The sequence below is a fragment of the Grampus griseus genome (assembly GCF_964374135.1).
Source record: "Grampus griseus genome assembly, chromosome: 19".
NCBI classification, from domain to species: Eukaryota; Metazoa; Chordata; class Mammalia; order Artiodactyla; family Delphinidae; genus Grampus; species Grampus griseus.
In genome coordinates, this window is record NC_139013.1 from 13,164,907 (window position 1) to 13,173,783 (window position 8,877).

The following is an 8,877-nucleotide window of genomic DNA, read 5'->3' on the forward strand; positions in this document are numbered from 1 at the left end:
AACCATCAGCTGTCTGGCCTCGCTGTTCTTTCCTGCGGGCCCACAGGGAAGCTGCCGGAGGAAGGGACTAGACCTTGGGCCCCTAAGGAAACAAGAACATCCACAGGCTCTCATGAGAAAGGGTGCAGGGTGCCGAAGGGTGCCGAGAGGGGACTCCTGGGGCCGTGGGAGCCTCATGGTTCTTACCCCTGGACTCCCAGACTGCCAGGGTCCCTTCCTCCAGAGCCCGGTCACCTAAGGCCTGAGCCCCCGGAAAGAGGGAGGAGGGTCGATTTCAAATACCCCCAGCCCCGCCTCTTCCCCCTGCCCACTCAGCTTCCTCTCTCTGCGAGGAACACTTTCACTTCCTGCTACTCCAGGCCTCCCCTCGGAGAACAGGTAGGGGTCCCCAGGGACTGAGCAGCTGGCATCATCACCCCCCCACTGACCCACTGCCTCCCTGAGGTATCAGGCAGCTGCCGCCGTCCCATCCTGCCCAGCACCACCCATCTCCTTCTCCCCTTCTCATGGGACCCAGGCAAGCATCTGTCTCCCTCCCCCCACCCCTCCTGACTGCTCTCCCCTGGCCAGGGCACCTGCTCTCTGTCCCCCACTTCCTAATACCCTGGTCAGTGGGCTGATTGATTTGTTTAGCTGTTTATTTTCCATCCCCTGTACCCACCCCAAGAAGAATGGAAGCCTCTGGGAGCAGGGGCCTATTCTGCCCATCACCCTCTTCCTCAGGCACCCTTTTACCCTACTCTGGGCCTGTACTCAATAAATATTTGTTGGATGTATGGGTGCACGGATGGATGGATGGGTGCATGGATGGACCTAGGACTCCTACTCCTGGGACTGCTGCAGGGAAAATATTTTAGAATGCCCACCTTAACTGATAACCCACTGTAGGACTCTCTACCTGGTTAGAAGGGTTGGGGTCCGATGGATAGAGGGACAGATGTGTGATAAAGCAAAAAGAATAATAGTAAAATCTAGGTAGCGGGTATGTGGATGTTCCCTGTAAAATTATTTCAGCTTTTCTGAATGTTTTAAATCTCTCATAATAAAACGTTGGGAGAAAATATCTGAGGGCTCCTCTGTGGTCTGGGAAGGGAGGGAGAGGAAATGTGGTATAACATTTGTCACCGTTACAGAGTGCCTGCTGTGGGCAGAGCCCTTTTCCGGGCACTGTATTTTGACAAGGTTGTTAGTTAGCTGGTCCACATTCATAAGGCTGCACCGGATGTTATAATCTGAAATATTACCCTACCGCTTGGTAAATAGCTATCAGTTTGAGTCATCTTCCTCCCCCACTACGTCAAGACTCAAGACTCCTGGGATCCCCAGATCGCCCCACCATCCAGCAAATAAAGAATTAATACCTGGCACAGCGACGGGTCTCAAGTCCATTCTGATTGGTCGAGGTCTCTGCCATGCGGGTTGTAAATAGACTTATCTTCCTCCCTGCCAGAGGCCAGACCATGGCTCACTGGCCTTCTGCAACCTGAGGATGATGGTACAGCCAGAGGACAAGGCCTCAGCAGGCCCCACCGATGGGGAGAGGTGAGGGCTGCTGGGGCTGTCTCCAGCTCCTGCCCCTGGATTCAGAAGCCCCTTCCATCCAGTTCCCACCCGCCACAGGACCCAGAACCCCATCTCTGACCCTTTGCCCCTGGGCTTCCCCTTCCTGTACCTTTGACCCCATCTCAGTGTCCAACTGCCTTCCTCTGTCCCCTGGTCTCCTGGTCCCTGCGTGTCCCAGACTAATCCCATCACAGGCGAATGGAGCAGGTGAGACCCCCTTAAGAGTCCTTGGGACCCCAGAGCCACTCCTTCGCCTTCAGAGGACATGGGGGGTGTGGCAGATCCCAGAGCTGGATGCCCAGGATGCAAAAGCCCTTCTGGAGCTGTGGCCACCAGGGGTAAGTGCTCACAGCCGGGGACCCTCTCTGACCCTCCCCATGACACTCTGAATCAGTTCGGACCCTGCTGGTTGCTAGTGACAACCACAACACAGACCAGGCAAACTGAAAGGCTACTTATTGATTCAAATGACTGAAAAGCCCAGAAGTAAAAGTAATTTCAGGAATGTCTGGATCCTGAACATCAGACAATGTATACATTTCTCTTCATTCCACTTCTTGGCTTTGTTTTTCTGTTTTTCCCTTTTTTTTTGTTTGTTTTTGTTTTGCCACAAGGCTTGTAGGGTCTTAGTTCCCTGGCCAGGCGTTGAACCTGGGCCCTCAGCAGTGAAAGCGCAGAATCCTAACCACTGGACCGCCAGGGAATTCCCTTGGCTTTGCTTTAAACTGCAGGGAATTCTACATATTTGGGGATGCAAGTAAACACTTGTTCTATAATAGCTTAGATAAATAGGCATTTATCTTTCTAACATAACCAGAAAGGTAGCTGCAGGCTCCAGTTCTGCTCCTCGGGTGACATCAAGGCCATCTTCTCTGCAATTCTCCTGGACTTCCCTCATGGTCGTCCAGTGGCTGCCCCAGACCCAAGCACATGTGTGCACTCCAGGCAGGAGGAAGGCAGAAAGGAGGCACCAGTTGCATTGTTTTCTTTTACTAGGAAAAACAAAAGCCTTCACAATTGATTCAGAATATACGGATAAGGCCCAGGTAGCAACATTTTTAACAGCTCACCTGGGAGTTATACAGAGGTGAGAACCACTGCCTACATCAATCATTATCCCTGAATAAAGCTGGAGTTCTGCAAGGAATAGGGAATAGATCTGGATAAAGCAACTAACAGGTATACCACAGTTTCCTCCTCAGGGAGGCTTTCTCTTTGTAGTTAGAGAGATGGCTGGCCCCAGCTCAGGGCCACATCTCGCCAGCTTAGCAACCTCAGTGTAAAAAGAGGCCTCTTTCCAAAGAGCTCCAGCAAAAATCCTGTGGAAGATTTCCATTGGCTGAGCTTGGTGCACGTGCCCATCTCTGAACCAATCACAGTGGTCAGAGAACACTGTCAATCCTATTGGCTAGGTCAGGTCATGGACCCACCCCTAGGGCTTGATGGAGAGTTAGTCACCCACAGGACCTAGAGTAGAGAGTGGAGTAGAGAGTTTTCTAAAGGAAATTTGAGGTGTGGAACCCCAAATAAGGGCAATGGATGCTAGGCAGGCACAAATCCTCTTCAAGCTGAACTTTGCCTCCATTCCCCCAGAGTTTCCTGGTCATAGGACATGATCCCAGACAGGTCCTTGTGTTGAGGACAGGACCTTCACCAGGGGAAATCAACACCTACCAGATCCTGAAGCTTCCTGGAGGTGAGGAGCCTATACCCCCAAGTTTGCAGTCCACAGCAAATTTATCACCAAGATTGGTCAGTTTTAATTCTAAAATATCTCCTGAATCTCCCCAATGCTCTCTACCTCCATCACCCTAATCCTAGCCACCATCACCTCTTGCCCAGACAATTTCAGTAGCCTCCTCTCTGGTCTTCCTGCTCCCACCCTTTTCTTCCATTCTGAACACGGCAGCCAGAGTGATATTTTCAAACATCAATCAGATGTTATACATTCCTGCCCTAAACCCTGCAAAGGACATGCAACATCTTTAGATAAACATTAAACTCCTTACAGCCCATCATGGCCTATAAGGTGATGAATGATTAGCTCCTGCCCACCTCTCCATCTACAGCCCTTCATTCTCTCTACTCTAGACACACTGTTTTCTCTGTTTCTTGAGCATGCTAAATGTGTCCTAACTTCAGGGCCTTTGTATTTGTTTCCTGCATGAATGCCCTTCCTTGAATGGTTAGTTTAGTCTCCATCGTTTAGGCCTCTGTAGAAATGTAATCTTCCTTGGCCACCACAGCTAATGAGAGCCCTGGTCACTTTCAATCACTCCATTTCATTCATAGCACTCAATACATTATACACTTATCTTTATTTGTTTACTCATTCATTTTTGTCTCCCTCCACTAAAAGGTAAACTACAGGAAGACAGAGAATGTATCTGCCTTTTGACAACTGTATCCCTAGTGCCTGAAAATGAATAGGTGCTCAATAAATATTTGTCTAATGAATGAATCCTATTTGGTGGCATAAGTGGAATGCAAGCCTAAAGTCACAGGAAAAGATAGGGACTGCAAGGGTAGAAATTTCCTTGTTCTGAAGGTTCTTGGGGGACCTGCAGGACTGGGGAAGGGAGAGTCCCAGGGAAAAGAAGGCTGCTACCCCTCAAGTTTTCTAACTTGTTCCTCCTTGCCCTCTCCCCGCAGGTGTGTCTCTGGAGTCCTCTAACCTCTGCATGTCAGACCTGCCCCATCTCCTGGCCTTCCTATCAGCCAGCAGGTACAGGTCACCTTTCAAAAGGGCTAAGGGGGATCCTTCCCTATGACACCTCACCCATACTGTGACTCCTCATTTTTTCTCAGGGATGTTTTGCCCAGAACACTGCTCTTGCCCCCTCCCACTCTAGGGCCTGGAGACCAAAACACAGGTGAGGCATGATTCTCTAATGGAGGAAGAGGCCACCTTTCCACCTCCTTAGTCCAGGAGGATGGTACTTGAGGGACCAAACTACAGGGTTCGAGGGAAGATAAGGCTGGGGTTTGAGAAAGGTGGGGGGGGTGCTCGACTCCTGGGCCCGAATGAGGAGGTGCCAGGGACCAAGCCTCAGTTCTTCCAGTAACGAAGCTGGACACTAAGGCTGGCCCCTTGGACATCTGGGACACCTCACTTCTGCTGGCCCCCAGATCCTCTGCAGATTGGCAGCATCCAACTCAACACCTCAGGGAGGGTGTTCTTTGTGGTGAACAAGCTCTACCTGGAGACCCACAGAGGGTGGGAGATGGAGCAGACGCCCCCAGAGACAACTCCAGAGACTGCCGAGAGACATGGTCCAGGTTAGATGAGCAGGGCCCCGGGCCCCTGAGGGATGAAGGAGCTGCCGCCACTGTTTTGTGGAACTCAACCCTCTCTCCCCATCAGCCCCCAGGACCCCAGCCCCTCACCAGGTCTCCTGGGTGGAAGGCCCACTCAGCCCAGAAGTACACCATCCTAGGCCAGCTCTGGCCAGCCTAGTGGAAGAGAAGAAGGAGGATGACTACAAAGATGAAGAAGAGGGAGCTGAGGATGCGCTCACGCGTCACATCCGGGCTCTAGCCAGGGCCCGGAGCAGCTACGTGGCCAGGCAGTTCCGGGGCTTTCGGGTGCGCCTCACCTCAGAGGCTGAAGGTCCCCACAGGCCTGGGGACCCGGCCACAGAGCTGCTTCAGGATATGCGGCACCTCCTTGCTGACCTCCAAGATCACTTAGCAAAGGACCCCGATGTCAGGGCTGTCTTTGAGAGCAGGGCTCCCGGGGCCCCCCAGAAGGACGAGGATCTAGGTAATGAGGAGGGCTGAGAGGGAACTTAGGGCCACTCTCCCAACCCGCACAGGTTCACGTTTGCCATCTCTTGGCCCTACATAGGTGTTCACACCCAACTTCCTTCTCTCCATCTGTGTGCATACCTGTTTCCTTTTCTACTCACACGCCCTTTCCTACATGTAATAATACCTATTCTGTTCACCACTGCTCCATCTCACACACGTGTGACAGCCATACTCTCTCTCCCACGCGCTCGTTCACACCCAGGCTCCTTCCACACGTGCTCACACCTAAGTCTACACAAGTGGGTGGCCACAGGCTAGGAAGGTGTTGCGGTTGGCGAGGATGGGTCGCTGGAGAGAGAGGGTAGGCATAGGTCAGCCTGACGACCCTTCCTTCACCCATCTCAACCCCTGCAGGCCCCGCGGTGGAGGCGGCCCTGTGCCGGGCGGTGCTGGCGCCTCTGAAGCCGGCCCTGTGGACTCGACTCCGCACGCTCCGCGCCCCAGCTCTGCGGCAACTGCGGCGGCGACAGATAGCCCTGCGGGCGGAGGCGGGGCCTCCGGGAGCTCAGGGGGCGGGGCATGAGAGGCGGGGCCCCGTCCCCGCCCTGCGAAGCCGCATCCACGCGCGCCTGGCGCGCCTCCACTCAGCCTGCGCCCCACGCCGCAAGGTGTCGCTCCTGCTGGCGGTGTGCAGTGACGTCTACGAGGGCCTGGCTCGGGACGAAAACCAAGGTAAAGGAGGAGTCTTGAGTCTACCTGAATGTGGAGTGGCTTGAGGGTTACAGGAGCCAGGTAGAAGGCTCCCGTGCACACGTGGAGGGGAAGATGGCATGCTCTAGCAGGAGGCGTCTACGCGGGCCGCGGGAATCTAGTAACGGGCGTTTGCATGCCCGGCAAAGTGGAAGGGCAGCCAGCACTTGCGGTTCTGGGGATCGGATGGAAGGTGCCTGCACGCCCCGTCCACCCCAGAGCCTGTCCTCCGGCTCCCCTAGAGCCCCTGGGGGCCGACGCCTTCCTGCCAGCGCTAACAGAGGAACTAATCTGGAGTCCGGACATTGGGGAGACTCAGCTTGACGTGGAGTTTCTCATGGAGCTCTTGGATCCGGACGAGCTACGGGGAGAGGGTGACGCCCCAGCCCCAGAACGCCGGGACCCAAGAGGGGGCGCCCTAGGCCGCCCGCCTGCAGCGGGAGGGAAGGCGGTCAACCTGCAGGGAGCCTGCAGGCGGCCAGGGAACCTGAGGGGACTGCACTGACCTCCCCTTCTTGCCCCTAGCCGGGTACTACCTGACCACGTGGTTTGGGGCCCTGTACCACATTGCCCACTACCAGCCCGACACGGTCCGCGCGCCCCAGGGGCTCAGCTCTGAGGCCCGGGCCTCCCTGCGCCAGTGGCACCGCAGGCGGACGCTGCATAGACAGAGCCCCACCGAAGCCCAGGTGATCGCCCCTCTGGACTGCGGGTGGAGGGGAGGGCTGGATCTGTTGCCTTTCTGACCCAGGCTCCTGCCTCTCCCCACAGGCCAAGTTGCCCTTTGAGGAACCATGGGCAATAGAGATTGTGCAAGAGGCCAGTGATGATTAGAGTCTCAGACCCTTCTGCTCCGCAAGCAAGATTCGGGAGGCACCTAGGGCAGCACCAACTTCTGACCCCTGTAGTTTAGACTAGAGGCAGCAAGAAGGAGGGGCTCCCAGGAAAAGGAAACGGGTCTGAGGGAAGACCTCTGAGCCTTTGCATTGGCTGTCCCTGCTTCCTGGAATGCCATTCCCGGATATCCACACTGCTCCTTCCCTCCCTTCCTTCAGATCTTTAGGCAGATGTCACCTTCTCAGTGAGGCTCTCTTCCAGACACCCCTGTCTAAAACCACAGCTTCTCTGGCTTGCCCTTTCTGTGGTAAACAGAATAATGCCCCCCCAAGATGTTCACCCCCTAATCTCCATACTCTGTGAATATGTTACCTTAAGTGGTAAAAGGGACTTTACAGATGTGATTAAATTAAGGATCTTGGACTTCTCTGGTGGTCCAGGGGTTAAGACTCCGCGCTTCCACTGTGGGAGCTGGGGGTTCGATCCCTGGTGGGGGAAGTTCCGCATACCGTGGGGTGCGGCCAAAAAAAAAAAAAAATTAAGGGTCTTGTGATGGGAAGATTACCCTGGATTCAGGTGGGCCCGATGTAATCCCCAGGGTCCTTATTAGAGGGAGGCAGTGGGGTCAGATTCAGAGGAAGAGATGTGATGATGCAAGCAGAGGTCGGAGTGATGTGTCCAGGAGCCAAACAATGTAGGCATCCTCTAGAAGCTGAAAAAGACAAGGAATGGATTTCCCCCTGGAACCTCCAAAAGGAACTCAGCTTTCGATTTTGTTTTTTTTTAATTAAAGTATAGTTAATTTACAATGTTGTGTTAGTTTCAAGTGTACAGCAAAGTGATTCAGTTATGTATATATATATTCTTTTTCAGATTCCTTTCCATTATAGGTTATTACAAAATATTGAGTATAGTTCCCTGTGCTATACAGTAGGTCCTTGTTGTTTACCTATTTTATGTATAGTAGTGTATATATATTAATCCCAAACTCCTAATTTATCTCTCCCTCCCTCCCTACCTCTGCTATCCCTTTTGGTAACCATTAGTTTGTTTTCTATGTCTGTGAGTCTCTTTCTGTTTTGTAAATAAGTTCATTTGTATCTTTTTGGGGGGAAGGGATTCCACATATAAGTGATACCACATGACATTTGTCTTTCTCTGTCTGACTTACTTCACTTAATATGATAATCTCTAGGTCCACTCAAGTTCAGCCTTTGATTTTAGACCCTAAGACACATTTTGGACATCTGACCTTTAGAACTGCAACAGGTAATAAATGGGTGTTTTTTTAAGCCACTAAGTTTGTGGTAATTTGTTACAGCAGCCATAGGAAACACTCCCCTACCCTGATCTTTTTTTTTCCATAGAAGCTTTCACTTCCAGTCATTCCATATAATATACTTATTTACTGTGTTAATTGTCCATAATCTTCTCCCTCCCCTTAGGACAGTGCTGTCCAATAGAAATAGAATACAAGCTACACATGTAATTCTAAATACTCTCATAGCTACATTAAAAAATAAAAAGAAAAAAAAAAGAGAAAAATAAAAATAAAAAAAATAAAAAGAAACGAGTGAATTTAACTTTAATAACATATCCAATTTAACCCATTATATCCCTTCAACATGTAATCAATATTTTTGAATTATTGAGATATTTAACATTCTTTTTGTGTGTATCCTAAATCTTCAAATTCCAGTGTGTTTTACACTGCAGCACATCTCAAGTGCTCAATAGCCACTCAGGGCCTGTAGCTACCATTTTTAAACAGTGAGTACAGCCTTAGGACGTCAGCTCCAGGAGGCTGTGGATCTCTGTTCTGTTCATAGCTGTATCCTCAGTGCCTAGACAAATGCCTGGCACACAGTAGGTGTTCAATAAATACTTGTTCAATGAACACATTTTCTGTGGTAGGCTGAAAATGGCTCCCCGCAAAGATATCCATGTCCTAATCTCTGGAATCCGTGAATGTTACCT

At 51.6% G+C, this 8,877-nt stretch overlaps 1 protein-coding gene across 2 annotated transcripts; it reads left to right on the forward strand.

Annotated features, from left to right (window-relative positions):
• Positions 1-1,453: 1,453 nt before the first annotated feature.
• On the forward strand, positions 1,454-8,639 carry RINL (Ras and Rab interactor like; the record flags this gene model as incomplete). Of its 2 annotated transcripts, none has more annotated exons than XM_082677889.1 (11): positions 1,454-1,542; positions 1,742-1,901; positions 3,157-3,259; positions 4,216-4,288; positions 4,372-4,436; positions 4,693-4,842; positions 4,928-5,326; positions 5,728-6,045; positions 6,306-6,437; positions 6,589-6,752; positions 6,835-6,950. In XM_082677889.1, the coding sequence occupies 11 exons, from the start codon at positions 1,490-1,492 to the stop codon at positions 6,895-6,897; spliced, it is 1,680 nt and encodes a 559-aa protein (XP_082534015.1). In that variant the 3' UTR covers positions 6,898-6,950. The 2 variants fall into 2 exon arrangements, with proteins under 2 accessions (XP_082534015.1, XP_082534014.1); XM_082677888.1 differs by adding an exon at positions 8,096-8,639 and having other exon boundaries at positions 1,533-1,901; positions 6,835-6,882.
• Positions 8,640-8,877: the final 238 nt, after the last annotated feature.